The following is a 16079-nucleotide window of genomic DNA, read 5'->3' on the forward strand; positions in this document are numbered from 1 at the left end:
CCAAAACTACTGCAAATGCATTTGCTTTTGTCCAGTTTCTCCTAGCCTGGCTTCTCAAACTTGTCGTGATCCCCAATGGTTAGCCAACACCATCAATCTCTTCAGGAATTTATGTGCAGTGTCGGAAAACACAACATGCGGCCTTTGTGGTTTTGCTTCCACATTTCAGTGTCTGGGATGCGGACGCGCCCCTCTATAATGGCATCCATCCTGCTATCCCGGTGCTATGGAAGACATTTCCTTCCCTGAGCTCATTCCGACATCCACTAATCACATGTTGTCTGCAGTGATAGAAAAATAAACATAATTATAAGCTCTCTGTCCTCGTCATTGTCATCTGTGCTTCCTAATGTGGTCGTCATGGCGCCACAAGCTTGCTTGCTTTGGTGTTCTGCCGTGAATGCTACTGTGCCTTTGTTTTGGGGTTTTTTTGTCGTAGTCATTCAGCAAATCCTCTAAAATGTATCAAATCCTGTGCAAAATCAATAAATGATGTGCCCTGATGCTGCTCTTGATGAGTTTGGACAAACAAAAAAAAAACACCACCAAGTAAAGCCACAATGTGTAAGCAGCAATGTGACAGAAAAAAGGAATATAATACAACAAGTGTGCAAGGAGGAGGGAAACAAATGAGAGAAGCGCAAGCATGACACTTGCTTTCTTCATCTACTGTACAAGAGGTTATTAGAGCGCAATACAAAAGCAGCAGTATACAAAAAGAGGGACATGTTTTGCAGAGAAACACCCAACAGATAGCAGGTGCAAAAAAAAGTGTATCACCCTAAAGGTATCTTCCCAGAGTACCATCGAGGATGGCACTCTACTACACACCTCTGACCTTTGCTGTTTTAGTACAGCAGCATGATTGTTCTGTGCTTTTTGTGTGATTGTACAAACGTCTGAAGGTAAGAAAAAGTCAACAGCAACAGTTAATGAGACTGAGGGGGCGAGAAACAAAGAAGAGCACACATGAGCAGTAGCGGAACATGACACCAATCTCCCGAAATGAACACAGACAACGCACGTTGGAAATGAAAGGAGCAAGAAGGAGCTGAAAGGTGGAGAAACCCTTCTGGGAGCAAGGTTAGGCATGGCAGAGAAGAGGTTAATGACGATGGCGGCAGAAGAAAGAAAAACATAGCAGGTGGACAGTGGTGGGAAGGAGAGAGACGAGAGAGTACTACCAGATTAGATCTCGCGGTATAGTAGAGCTCCTCAACACAGTCCAGATAGGGCTCAGAATCACACTGGTCAGCAAGACAAAGCGAGAGAGACCTCAGTTAATACATCAACCTTGGATGAGGAGGGAGGAGGGGGGAACTGGCAAAATGGGCTTGGGTGTGGGGCATCAATGCAAGACTGAAGATTATGATGGAGGAGGTGGAAAAAATGGATGAAGGCCTAAATGGGCCCTGGAGTCTGTGGATCAGCAAGAATAAGAGATTTTAGAATGAGTGGAGGAGTTGAATCCAGGAATGACCTGCTGCAGGTTGCGAGTAAAAAAAAAAAAAAAAAAAAAAAAAACAGCTGAGGAGAAACATAAAAGGTAAATATTACCAGGATTAACAGCAGTGACTTTGCATTGCTTCCTTTACTGGACACGGCAATGCCAGTAATACAGCATTATAATATTTCCTCATATAGTGGCCATTGCTATGCCAGTAATATAAGACTCTAATATTTCCTCATGTAGTGGCCATGCGTCTCTTTATTTTCGTATTCTTTGGGGTATGAACTGGAGGTGTTTCACAAAAAAAAAAACACACCCAAAAAAACCCTGTGTTGTGCAGAAATTGTGTACTGTGGTAAATGTCGTCTGCCACAAGACAGACGTTGCGGTGGTGCGTTTATCACACCCGACACTTAAATAGGGCAAGGCATCTGCAGTATAAGCGGGGGTCACTAATTGAGGAAACAGGGTATGAGCCACGTTTACCGAGCTGTGGGGATTCATACCATTTATGTTTTCATATGTGATGAGGCATTGTTAGACTATCCCAGGGGGTCGGCAACCTTTGGCAACAAAAGAGCCATTTTGCCTCCTATTCCGGTAAAGAAAAATGGTCTTGAGCCGCAAAACATGACACAGCTTATAAACATTTAAAAGTTTTAATCTTTTTCAAATTTGACCTGTTACAACAACAGAATTCAACAAACATAAGTGCAAAGTGCACCTATAGGCCCACTTTGAAATAAAGACTGGACTATGTAGGCTTTTTTGAGTCGTTCCTGTGGTGTTTGTGTAATTAAAAAAAAAAAAAAACGTAGCCAAAAAGCCCACCAGAGTTCTCTTATCTGCATATGAGTGCTGTCTGCTCAATATCGTTTACGTCACTTGACTCATCACAGGCAATGCAATACGCTGGTGATGTTTGTTGCCATTCTTTTGGTCCTGTTCTTGTCTGTCTTTGCGGGAAGTCGCATTTCTTTCATTCTCCATCTGTGAATGGCTTCCTCCTCCTTACGATCTCCAGTGCAGTCACAACGCTAGCAGCTGAAGTTCAATATTGGAGCCTTCATCCACTTCATTTGGGTACTTTTCAGAAAAAGCTGAAAACTTAACATTTTCTGTTGTTTGCTAATTTCTCGCCACATGTCAAGCACACGGGTAAGCCAGCGTCATTGGCAGTAAAGGTAAAGGAATATATCCATTCAGAATTCAACTCTCTATTTCCCTTTTTAGGGATGTGTTCATGGTTGTGGATAGCTTGTCAAGATGTCTTTTTCGTGTCTCACTGACCGAACAAACTCACCCCTTCCCCCTACACTTGCTCATCCTATCAGCAGCCAGAACACAGTGTAAACGCATTCAGGGACGCGAGTTGGTGAGTCGAATCTTTTCGAAAACATTTCCTCTATTTTGATGTTAAAAAAAAAAAAAAAAAAAAAAAAAAATCTCAGCTCGGTGTGGGAGCCGCAACAAGGAGGCTCAAGAGCCGTGGGTTGCCGACCACTGGACTATACAGTTCTTTGTGGCAGTAGTAATGATAATAAGGCAAAACATTGGAACCTGCACACAGTGCTCAAAACCACATAAATCAGCAACAAATTGGCACATCATATTGCATTTTGTTGCCTTGGCTGAGATGGAGAGAAGGGAATGTAATAATTAATTTCACTGGTGGTTTCAAATAGATAAAAGCCCCCCCATGGGACATACTGTAAGGTGGTGCTGATACAATCCTTTCAATTTTCTGGAGACTTGAATGTTATGGACTGGAAAAGACTGGAGAGTGCCAAATGAAGACAGGGAGGGTGTGAGGTAGTGGAGGACTGATTGTGTACATGAACCTGGTGCCATCCACTTGCAAATAACACTGTTATCTGCTTCAGATATAACAGGAACAAACATCTACAGCTAAAAACACACCGCTGCAATGCCAGGACTACATTTTACAAGTTCACAAAACCCAATTTCACGCCAGTAGAGCCCAGACCTCCAAGGACAAAATCATAATTTTGGATCAGTACCCAATTCTATACCTCCAGCATATGTCTAAATAATCCTAGTGCCACACAAACATGTAGCAGGTAATTTCCTTGGAATTTTTGCAGTCCTGAGCCCAAACAAACAAAGTACCTGTGTAAATAACAAAAACCCTATCATATCCTTTTAATCCACTAGAACACCAGACCTACTCAATGTTTACCACCTTGTCCCTGCAAGTAAGCGACAGAAGGTACTCTTAATAGCCACTGTGGTGCAAAAATCAAAATAGAATGGGAGACAACAACAATGTGATACGTGGCGGAGCATGAACTGAAAGTGGAGGGGCTGGCTCTTTTTGGGCTCAACATAGGTAGGTGACGACTGGCCATGCTGGTGCTGGTGATGTGACAACCACACAAACATACAAAGAATAAGTCACTCACCGGTTCATGATGGGGCTCCGTCTCCTTTCTCAGCGGGGGGTCAAACTTCACCTGACCGACTGAGGGAAAAAGAAAAAAAAACATGGCCGTCAACATGTTGTTATTTGTGTGTGTGTGTGTGGTGATTAATTTGTGTGTGGACTCACAGTTGATCTCAGAGAGGGTCTTTCCTTCTCTGGTGCTTCTGCTGGTGGAACGGATCCGATGAGGGACAGCCACCGGAGACTGTGAGGATGAAGAGATAGTCAAATATCTGCTCAAATGATACACACAACCGCACTGCAGGCCACTCAAACAGATTTCACAAGGTGAAAAACAAAACATAATCCGGTTCTATTTCCTGCCTTTGGAATTAGATGACACAGCAAAACAACACATCAAATCAAACGAATGCTCCCTTTCAAGATAGTTTACACCCAAGCTCAGGATGGTTATTGAAGTGCTCGATATCTTCTGTTCAACAACTTTTTAAAAGATCTTTTCAAGAATAGAAGTGGCCTTTTAATGTTTCAATAGAAAAACAGACCACAAGGACAATACATTGCCACACTCTCTAGTCATTACATGAAAATCCCTGTCAGTTTACTTTAAGTGTTACTTTAAGTGTTATAATTTAAACAAACATTTTTTTATGCAATTATTTCTATTCTGCAGTTGATCTTTATCTCAGAGACACAAATAAAACACAGCAAACACTCCATGCTTGTAAGCGCTCGCCAAAAACAAAATCAATCCCTTTACAGAAATACATCAATCGTGTCCCCCAGCAATAGTTTCAGATCACATCTTATGACTTGATACATTTAAAAATGCATACATTATTTGTTTGTGGGAGGGGGAAGGAATCAGTGATGTTTGGTGAGGTTCATGGCCGGTGAGGCACTGACTCCTTTGGAGTTTTAGCTTTTTTTTAAGGTTAACACTGGTTGCTCATTAAGAACAATATAATAACAAAAAGAAGAGAATAATTTACTTTTCATTCATTCATTTTCTATGCCGCTTAATCCTCATTAGTGTCGCGGGGGTATGCTGGAGCCTATCCCAGCGGATCTGGGGCGAGAGAGGCGGGGTACACCATGGACTGGTCGCCAGGCAATCGCAGGACACATATAGCCACACAACCATTCTGAATCACATTCATACCTATGGACAATTTAAAGTCACCAATTAACCAAACATGTATGTTTTTGGAATGTGGGACGAAACTGGAGTACCCGAGAACACCCACAAACGCACAGGGAGAACATGCAAACTCCACACAGAGATGTCCAACGGCGATTCAAACCGAGATATTTCAGATCTCCTGATTGTGTGGCCACCATGTGGACATAATAATCATTCACTTTTGTTAAAAACATTTTTTTCAAATACTTTTAAGTTTTATTTATTTTATTAACTGAAAAATGATTAAAATTGTAGAAGTGAGGACACCCCCAAAGAAACACCTTACCACTAACAGATGCCTAGTAATCTCTGCAGTTGAGCAATAAAAGCCTCCCCAGCCCCAGCCAGTCACTGTAGCTGTAGGCATTGGCTCAGTAGACAAATATCAAATCAAACGCTTTGCCTCATACAAGTCACACGACATGACACCACTGCAGATACGGTAGCCCGGTGTGGTACCTTCCTACGGGCGGGGAAACGGGGTGCCCGTCGAGCACCGGGGCTTATGGGTAGAAAATGACCCCTGTACTTAAACTGTGAAGGAGAGAGAGGAGGGGAGAGGGTGGTTGGGGAAGCAGACAGGACAACAGAAGCGAGAAGGAAAGGAGCAGAGGAGTGAGATGGAAAGGAGGCAACGCTGCAAGGAGGAAGATAAGAAGATGGAGGAAAAAAGAACAAAAATTTAGTGAGGGAGTGCAAATAGAGGAGCGAGATGACGAAGTGGTGGAGTTAAAGCTACTGGGAAAATGGCGTGGGATTTAACAAATCAAGAATAGATGAGATGGGAGAATAAGAAGCAACATTGAGGAACAAGATCATCACAACAGTCATGTTGTTGGAATTAACTACAAGGTTACCTCTGGCTCAGGGTCGTCGTCATCAAAGTCATTGTAGTTGTTGTGGTCGGGGTTTTTGGCTCGGTCCAGCAGCTCTTTAGCCAGCGTCCTGCTCAGGGGCTGAGACACAAATGGGTGCTGCAAAGACAGGAAGTCAGGCTTTCAGTCCGTTTAGGGAATGCATATATTTGACCTCTTGGGCGCGAGTCCCTCTCCCTCTCCTGGCCCCCGCTGGCCTGCTTCAGCTTGTTTGCTTGTGCCAGCACTTCTCTACTGATGTGTTTCTGCATTTCCCTGACTTTAGGGGTCATTTCCAGTTTTGAGTTGTGCTGATTACTGCCATCGTGGAAAGTGGCAATTGCCATCAATTACTCCCCTTGCGAGAGGAGTGATTGCATTCATTTGATGATATGAGCGAGCATGCCATGGGTTTTGACTAACGGATTATTTTGAGTCTTTCTATGTACAGTCGTCCCTCGATTATCGCGGTTAACTGGTTACAGACCCGACCATGTTAAATTAATTTCCGCGATATAGGATTCATTATTAATAAATGAAATATTTTCGCAGTTACAACATAAAAAAACCTGTTTTTAGCTTTGTAAATATGCTTTTTAATTTTAGAGCCCTTTAGAAATGAAAAAACAGCCCTATAGTCATCTTTACACTGCAACTCTTATGCTGCAGGGACTCGAGAGGGCCGCTAGCTAGCAAGCCAGAAAACTACCGTGCTAACAAGCTAGCAAGTTAACCAGTTAGCCTTGAATTAATTTCTTTTAAACTTAAGAAGCCAAAAAAGTACCACTTCCACACAGGATGGGAGAACCTTTTTTCACTCAATCAGGTCGGACATGCCTTGGCTGACTTCGTGACTTCATGCCGTATTAAGATAACGTAATGTAAGGTAATGTCTCAATGTTTTGTGTCATTACTGCTGCCTACTGACCAGGATACTACATATTACTTGTATTTCAATAGGTCTGGACTAACAATAGACCGTAGTCTACCATAAAACAATGATCATTCATTAAGTCACTTCTGAAAAACCGAAATACAGCAAGGGAGCGATAATCAAACCGCAACATTGTGAGGGACGAGTGTATTTCAATTATGAAATATGTCTGTCATCTCATTACAGTCATTCTATGACACGTCTATGTTGCACATGCATACAATCATGACGTGCCCTGGCCCACCTCTTTCAATCATGCCAAATGAGGGGAAGCATACCAACTGTAGCCAAATGCACTAGACTTTAGGTGGGAATTGGGTCCAAGCTTGATATGATTTGCCTCATGTGAATATGAGCTTATAAGTCCAAGCAAAACCTAAATCAGTAAAGTTTTAATTTAGGTGGTTACAGCGAGTGTCTGAACAAACAAGCCTAGTCTAAAATGCAGATATTTTCTGGCCTGATGAGTTCGCAAGTCAGAGTGACCTTGCTGCCAACACAAACAAAACAAAGAGTTGTCATATTAGAGGCTTCGTTAAAAATCACCAGAGGAGATAAATATCACATTCACAAGAATTAATAGATGCATGGTGGTAGGCCACACACAGCGATTAAATGTGTAGGAGGTGGTTTAAGTGGTTGGATGCTATTATTTGCCTCACAGGGCTGCAGTTGATTCATACAAAACACTTGTTTATGGAAGGCTCTACAGTAAGTTATTTTGTTATCTTGCTTACCTGTAGCAGCTTCTCCGCTGTGGGCCTCTTCTTTGGATTCTTGGTCAGGGCTACTTTTACAAAATGGTGAAAGTTGTCTGTCCTGTAATGCAGTGCGAAGACGAAACATGGTTACAGAATGTTTCAGTGGAACTGAATGGAAAACATGTCCACATGAAGACATATATTTTAAATAGTAGTAGTAGTATAGTTCTGGCCTGTGGTCCACTTGCAAACGTAGGTTTTTGTTCTTGAAAATTCAGCATTTGGGAAAACTCTGGCCAGGGTGAAAATTTTTAGAAATTCCGGCTTCAACGTTTGTGCATAGACATGTAAGCTTTTTGGCTTGTGTCATGAAAAATGCGTGACATTAACTCATGTGTTTAAACCTTAACAACAGAACATGAGTAATTGTAATTGAGTTATTGTATTGTACTTTATTAATCCCACAGCAGGGAAATTCACTTGTTTCAGCAAGCAAGATATGCAAGTAAAGAATGTATAGTGACATAGTGACTACAACATGGTTCAGGTAGTGCAGGTGTTGTAGAGCCTGACAGCGGCCGGTATGAAGGACCTATTAAATTACCGTAAGAGTGCTAATGTCATTTCTTACATACACTACCTGTCAAAAGTTTTAGAACACCCCAATTTTTACAGTCATTTATTGAAATTCAAGTCGTTGAAGTCCGATGAATAGCTTGAAATGATACAAAGGTAAATTGTGACGTGCCAGAGGTTAAAAAAAAAAAAGGTAAGGTTACCCAAACCTGAAAAATAATGTATATATTAAAATGATTCAAAAAGGCCTGTTTCAGGGACCACAAAATGGGCCAACAATTTAAAGCTGTTCTGTAGAAATGGAGGTTGATCAAGCCTTGGCAGTTGGTGCAACTAATTCCTGTACAGGTGTTCCAAGTTCCAAGTTCGGAACACACTGTGATACTATACCGGCATCAGTTGAACAGCATTGTACTGGACAAAGTAATTTGTTGCTACAAAAATGGCAAGAAAAAAGGGAATTAACAATGGGAGAGAGACAGACCATCTTAACACTTAAAAATGTAGGTTTTTACAGAAGTTGGAGTGTTCTAAAACTTTTGACCAGCAGTGTACTTTCCTGTAGATTTACAACAAGTAAAAACAAAACATTAATACTGTTTCCTGGGCTCCGTGTAAGTGATTTTAATGATAATTGCACATCTAATATCTCACTATATTGTATGGACAGAGGTGCTATAAATGCACCAACAAGCCAACTGTGGATGCTTTTTCAGGCTTCCAATTGGTTGAAACTGTTTTTATGTGCAGGGTCTTTTACAATGATATTGGAGCCCACTGGGACAACACAGTGAGCTTCTTTTAATAAAATACTCAAATAAATCTCAAGGTTGTGTACAGGATAAATCTGCATTCTTTGCCTCTTGGCTGAAACTCTCAAATTCTGCAGCCTCCTCCCCCAACCACGCCTAATCTGCTGCAATTGGTCAGGTGGTCAAGGGTCGGTTCCAGCCCCCACCCCAAAGGAGCAGTGACTGTGAGGTGGAGCTTTAGCTCCCCGGAAAACAAAAAACTTTTCATTGCAGCCTCACTCCATTTTAGATACACAATTCTTACATCTGAAAAAACACTTTCTAGCTGCCATTTTCAAGAAAACCGTTACTGAAAAACAGTACTGAGCAGCATTTGTAGGTTATTGCTGGGCACCCGGCAAGTTGTCATAAATGGACTTACTAAAGTTGTGCCATGAGATGTTCACAAGATCTCATGGAAATCTTGTGACATTCTCATACCCGACTGTTCATGAGATTTAGGAGTGCCATAAAAATGTAACTTAACTTAAAAACACACCAACATCATGATATGGCACTTCCACATCATATAGAACAACATTTTAAACATATTCGCAAGTTGGAAAGTTGGAAATGTAGAACAGGGGCTCTAACACAGAGTGGCGCTGAAAATATCTGTCTTGCTGTGGACATGGCCTTAAATAAATAACAACACCTTACCACTTGGCCTTGTCTTTCAACTTAGGCGGCTGGAAATTACTCTTAGTCATTAAGAAAAGAGCCCTGTGGAAGGAGAGATGAAAATTAAAATGGTGGCCACTCTAGCTTTGGTAGATTTCGTCTTTACATTGCGTCCTCAGCTAAAGACAATCCAGTGGAACTCATAGCAATATTCTCAGTGTTTAATACAAACACACACCTCATGGGATGCAGTTCAAACATGGGTGGCTGCAGTTCGGCGAGCTCTATTGCTGTGATGCCCACAGCCCAGATATCACACAGCTGGTTGTAACCTCCTTTCCTCTCCACTGCCGCCACCTCTGGAGCCATCCTATGCAAGAGAGGGCACACAGTGAAACACATGCTCCCCCTTTCACAAAGTATGACAATTCATAAATGTTTGTGGACTCACAATATTCAGCAACTAATCCGTCAAATTATATCATCCTCCTTCCTTGAGAGGATAGAGATTACTGCATTTGTACATCAACAACTCACCAGTAAGGCGTCCCAATGAACGACTTCCTCTTGGCCAAGGTTGCTGTGATCTGCGCTGATACACCAAAGTCGGCTATTGACAGAACAGTGAGGAGAGTGGAAAAGACTAATTACAAACGGAGAAGGAATAGCAAAATTAAAAGACAGAAAAGGAAGTTCCTCTCACCTAGTTTCACGTAGCCGTTGTCTGTTAGCAGGATGTTGGCACCCTGTTGGGAGACCAAAAGCACGTCAGACAACAACACAAAACAAGCTCGCATCAAGTCCAATTAACTTGAGAGGCACTTTCTGTATGCTTCGTTTGCTTTGTGACCGACTTCAGCTTCTTTTTGTGTATTGCAGAGAACCACACAACAGCACACTGTCTCCCCAACCTGCTTGGAGCCCATTGTCTTACCCAACATGCACTTCAGTTTAACAAACTGCTGTCATTTTTGTCCAAGAATAGATGCAAAAGATTGCAATCAACACCACACCAGGAGAAACCAGTGTTAGATGCTGAGGATTTATTACATCATTTGAAACTGCAACTGCAAATTTTCGCAAAGCTCACCTTGATATCTCTGTGCATTTTGCCTTTATTGTGAAGATAGTATAAACCCTGAAAACAAAATTGTACAACAACTGTTACATGCTGCAACAATAAATTGCAATTAAATTATAATGAAAGGCCCGTGGGTATTATCTGTATAAATTGAAATTATACGCAGCACACACTACCTGCAGAGTCTCCCGTGACATGTAGGCTATCTGAGATTCTAACAAAGGCCCGGTTACTGCGGCAATGACATGGACAGAAGTGAGAGAACCAGACGTTGTGAACATGTAAACAATTGTCACAGCAGAGCACAATGTGTTTTTGTGTGCATTCGAGTGTGTATTTCACCATGATAGATGTCCTGTAGAGAACCTCCCCCGCAGTACTCCATGCTGATCCATAACCTATCCCTCCTGCAGACAAACATAACATTAAGTATATCACACTCAAATACAGAGAGTATTAGGCCTTTCCTTCATCCCATTCTGCACCCTCTTTATTACAATGGCTGAGAGGGGCAAACGCTGCAAACACAGAAATGAGCCAAAACTAAAACCACATAAACAGCATAAAACACATGAATGGGGAAAAAGCTGCAAATGCCAAAAAGACACACAAAGACCAAAAACACCTACCAGCATGCCAGATCTGAGGGATACGTGTCTGTAAAGACTTCAGACGTAATATTTTACAATATTATGACCAAGTGTTTAACAAAGACAGAAATAAAAATGTACCTTTTCTGTCTGCCAACTTTCTTCTGGGCATCCTGTCTTTAAACAAATGGACATCCCTCAGGTCTGATGGCTCTAGTAGCCTGGTAAACGTCCTGGTAGCCTGGTTAAGTTCCATTTTGTTCCGATAATTTGCAGTGTTTCTCTCAAGTAGGTGTTTTTGGCATTTACAGCATTTTTCTTTTGCATTTCTTTTATCCTGCAGTGTTTATGTGATTGCACCATTTTCCCGTTGAATGTTTTATGGTGTTTGTGTGTTTTTGGTTCATGTTCGTGTTTGGACCGTTTGGACATTACCCACCGTACTTTATGCACAAAACACACGCACAAGTTAAGTACGGACAACATTTTTACCGGAGATAACTGCCGAAGTATGCTACGATGTTGGAGTGTTTACAGTCCTTCATCATCAAAATCTCCTGCTGGACGACGGCAAAGTCCTCCCCTGGAAAAGAACTCAGAGCCTTTAACCCTCTGAAGCCAGCTTGATCGGCAGAGTATGGGAAGATGGAACAAGAATGCTCACCTGGCTCCAGTTTGATGACTTTGATAGCAGCCAGCTCCCCTGTGTTTACATTGCGAGCCTGGAGGAAGGAGGCGGCGAAAGGGAGGTTAGTAGGGAAAAGCCTCAGAAACAAGCGGTACTCAAAATGCATGCTATTAATCACATTAAATGAAAGGCTGGCTGGATATTTTTCCAGTCTGAATTCCATCATATGTGGAGGATTTTAGCTATAAATAATAGAGGTGATCTCTAAACAGGATGTACACTCGCAGCGACCACCAAAAACGGCACGTACTGCGACGTCAATTTGGATGCAGGGAATGGAGATGTATTTGTGACAAACCAGGAATTTTTGAAAAATCATCATATTGGCAGGACACTGGGGCAAATTTTCTATAAATAGAGAGCTGTGTTTACATCTGGCCACAGCAGCACTGGCAAGGAAGAGGAGTTTCTCTATGGAACGAACATGAATAAAAGATGAACCCAAGAGAGGAAATTGAATTGCTCACTTCTCTCTCAGGCACAAGCATAGCTGCATAAAGACGTGTGAAAGTCTATCAATTTACTGCAGTTTTTAAACATTCTTTCCAAAGTTACTTGCATTGCAAGAGTAGTGGTACCATTTAGGCCAGTGGCATCAAACTCCGTCCTGGGGGGGCCATTTGTGGCCTGCAATACATCTTTTATTGGCCAGTGGCGCCGTATTCAAAAAATAGGATTAAACTACAAAATTACAAAGCATTATGTTTCATGAGCCACACCAAATAAAAATAGTTAAGATGTTGTGAGAAAAAAATGGGAAAAGCTATCATACTAATCCAAATAAAACAAAGCTGAGACACAGGCTTTAAAAAAATGCAGTTGAATTGTTTAACATGTCTTGAAGTAAATGGAAAATAAAACTTTTTTTTTTTTTTTTTTAAAGAGGTCTCTGTATTTTTCCATTTTTCTGTATGTGGCCCTTGAAGGACAAAGTTTGGACACCCCTAATTTAGGCCACTATAGTACCTATCTTTTCAAGGAATACACACTTGGAAGGTAGTGTGATAAAACCTCGACCTTGAAGACACCAACAGAACAATGTTGTGCGGTTCTCAAACCGCACACAGTGGGACAGACGCCCCCATGCGCCCTGATCCTGACTGCAGCCTTGCCTGTGTATTTAGCCAACAGCATGTAAACAACAGGCCGTGACATTTCACACATTGCGCTGCTCGCTTTATTATTAGAGATGTGCATCTGGGGTGAAAGCTTGTAATGGAGGGCAGTGAGAAGAAGAAAGAAGAAACTCTCTAATAAAAGACGTGCCATGCCTGCCTAAATACGACTTAAAATGTTAGCACACGGACATTTTCAACATTGAGAGAGAATAAAAACCATTTGAGGTTTTGTCCAGCAAGCGTGCAAAGAGCTATGCCTCCTACTGAAGAGACAAGCAGTGAACAGGGTAAGATTGACAGCCTGCAGTACAACAACACAACACAGAGCAACAACATAACACATAACAAAGCCGTGGCAGGAGGGAGGAGACACAAAGAGACGTCCAGAGAGCGAGAGAGAGAGAGAGAGAGAGAGACACAGCAGTGTCTTCAGTCTGCAGACAAGACCAGTGATGACTCATACAGCCTCTAAAAGGCAACAGGACACACTTGAATGACTCCAATTGATTAGCCTTGCTGAGACCATGTTGAGTGTGCGTCTCGTGTCACGGTTCGATCCCTAGCTTGCTTTTTCTTGATGAAAATCAAGAAAAAGGTTTAAATGAAGGGGCAGTCATTTTAGTTTTGGGTCAGAGTCATACTGGCAATGGTTGGACTCTCTAAGACTGTTGTTATACAATCAGAGCACTTGACAATACAGCCCAGTCACACACAAGCACACAGATAATAGCTGAGCTGCCATGGTCGACAACTGAGACGAATTACACAAGAACAATTCATTCCGCCTATCACAGCGTAACAATCTGACGTCTGACCTGTGGTATCACTAATTCCTTTACTTGCAAAAACAGTCCATCTTACTAAATCTAATCAGTAATCTTAAAAGGTCCCCTACCATGCAGAAGTAATTTTTTTCATGATGTTATGACAGTAACAAAAACCTTCCGTCTTCATGGATATTATACCATCTGTGACCCACCCCAAGCTAGATGAGCCCGGCCCGCGTAAAGCAATCCCTCGTTTAACGCGGTTCATAAGTTCCAGGCCTGACCGTGATAAGTGAGTGTCCGTGAAGTAGGAGTCAATATTAATAAACAGAATATTTTCGTAGTTAGAGCAGAGAAAACCCGTTTATTACTTTGTAAGTACTATTTTTACTATTATGAGAGCTGACTAGACATGAAATAACACCCCTATGGTCACCTTTATCCTCATATTACATTACCCAATATATTAATTACAATCACAGAAAATAAGCGATTTAAGACTCATGCTCGTGTGTTTCAGTAAATGTCTTCCAGACGTGTGGACAGGAGCTGATGTCGGGGATTCAGAGTTTTAGCTGGAGTATGGCTACAACAGTAGCCCATGTTATTATGATGATGATGATGATGATAATGATGATGACTATTGTTATTATTATGTTGTGCCAGTTGTGAGATAAATAATTACACACTTATAAAAGCCTGTGTTGGTGATCAAGTCTGGTGCGTGTTACTGGTGACACCTAGTGGCCAGTGTAGACTACAATTCATCAACGTCTTGTACTGTGAACTACAACTAAAAAAAATCATATTTGTAATGATCCACAATTAATATAAACATGAAACACATTATCTTTTAATAATTGGAAGTTTACATGTACCAACATATTTCCCATTGCACAGAACCAGCAATGTGGTTTCTCATATTTGTCGTGTTCCCAAACTATTTTAAGCTTGTACGACAAAGCTTGCCTATTGTCTGGCTCATTTTTACTTTCAACTACGTGGAAGGCAAAGTCCTTCTGCATTCCACCTTTTTGTTCAGTCAGCATCGATTACTGACATTTATGAATCAATAAACAATCATCCGCATTGCGATTCATCTAAGAATTGATTATTTCCCCCGCTAGTTCAAACAGCGATGGAGTGAGGAAGGACTGCATACACCCACCACTTTGTAAAAAAGCAGGCTGTCAGTCAGCCAGCTACAGATGTGGTAGTTGTAAGTTTGATCATTGTTTTCCTTTTTTTTTCAGTGAAAAAAGCAGCATAATGCTGCTGTTAAAATGTGAGTGCAATGCTAGCACTGTAGGTCGCATAAATATGCTTGTGTTGCTAACATTTGAGTCCTCTTGTCCCACTTCTTAATGTTAAGTTGTTGTGTGCGATACATGGCAGATTACTTTGGTAAGTACAGTGCAATGGATAAAGTGCGCAATAGAAGACACTTCTTGGAAACTGTTGACAAACACAGCTCATTATTATTAAAGCTACAGACACACAAAACGACATGTACATGTACAATGCGAGCATTTCACTCGCCTATGTGCCTACAAATGGATTGTACGAGGAGAAAAAATTAAAAAGGGAGCACACGTGCAAATACGAATTTCAACCCTTTTCTAGGGCCCTGTGATTTCCACTTGGAATCACAGCATTGGCCGATAAAAACGGGCTTTATTGTTAAACATGGAATCTCGCGGAAATTGACTTCATGTGACTGAAATGCTGACATCGTGGGGAGAAGGAACGTTTCCCCGGCAGACCGCTCAATCTCAGCGGAATTTCATCACAAACACTAACCGCTCCCTCCCTCCCGAACTAAACATGTGGATACGGCAACCCGAAACATCGGAGAAAGTTGGCGAAAAAAAATTCAAAACTCCTCTCTTACAGAGCGTGAATGAAGCTAGCTCAGTTAGCTTAGTTTAGCAGCGTATGCTAGTGCCGTGTGCGCGAGACTCAGGTTGTATGTGTGTTCACACTGTATTGTTTTTTTTGTTTGTTTTTTTTTTACCGCTTCTTAATGTAAGCAAGAATTTTATGATGCCTGCTGACGTCATGCAAGTTCTGAGTGAAATAAGGACAAGAAGCACGTTTAATCTTGCACCCAGCTCGTCTTAAGATATTCTCAACACACACACACACAACACACTTCCAGCCTTCAAAATAACAGCGCTATTTGCCACATCCTGCGTCATGTTTACTTGTAGCATTTACAGTGTACTTTACGTGGCGCTCTTCTTGCACAGCACTGGAGAAATGTTGCCCACACCCATAATTAGCACCTCCACCACAATGCGTGCGAGTAAAATAGTTGGCAT

General features: G+C 41.7%; 1 protein-coding gene across 5 annotated transcripts in view; it reads right to left on the minus strand.

Moving 5' to 3' along the window:
* LOC129193629 (mitogen-activated protein kinase kinase kinase kinase 3-like) overlaps positions 1-16079 on the minus strand; it is a 46998-nt gene that overhangs the window by 20237 nt on the left and 10682 nt on the right. For 3 of the 5 annotated variants that reach the window (XM_054797989.1, XM_054797985.1, XM_054797984.1), the window contains exons 2-15: positions 11850-11907; positions 11678-11768; positions 10938-11002; positions 10772-10827; positions 10605-10652; positions 10218-10260; positions 10052-10124; positions 9753-9884; positions 9554-9616; positions 7563-7644; positions 5895-6011; positions 4020-4098; positions 3874-3932; positions 1185-1247 (exon numbers count right to left, since the gene is read on the minus strand). In XM_054797989.1, the coding sequence (XP_054653964.1) occupies positions 1185-1247; positions 3874-3932; positions 4020-4098; positions 5895-6011; positions 7563-7644; positions 9554-9616; positions 9753-9884; positions 10052-10124; positions 10218-10260; positions 10605-10652; positions 10772-10827; positions 10938-11002; positions 11678-11768; positions 11850-11907 (1029 nt within the window). The remainder of the gene's footprint in view (positions 1-1184; positions 1248-3873; positions 3933-4019; positions 4099-5894; positions 6012-7562; positions 7645-9553; positions 9617-9752; positions 9885-10051; positions 10125-10217; positions 10261-10604; positions 10653-10771; positions 10828-10937; positions 11003-11677; positions 11769-11849; positions 11908-16079) is intronic. The other 2 variants (XM_054797990.1, XM_054797986.1) reach the window with 1 other exon arrangement.

The sequence above is a fragment of the Dunckerocampus dactyliophorus genome, chromosome 14 (genome assembly GCF_027744805.1).
Source record: "Dunckerocampus dactyliophorus isolate RoL2022-P2 chromosome 14, RoL_Ddac_1.1, whole genome shotgun sequence".
Classification (NCBI taxonomy): domain Eukaryota; kingdom Metazoa; phylum Chordata; class Actinopteri; order Syngnathiformes; family Syngnathidae; genus Dunckerocampus; species Dunckerocampus dactyliophorus.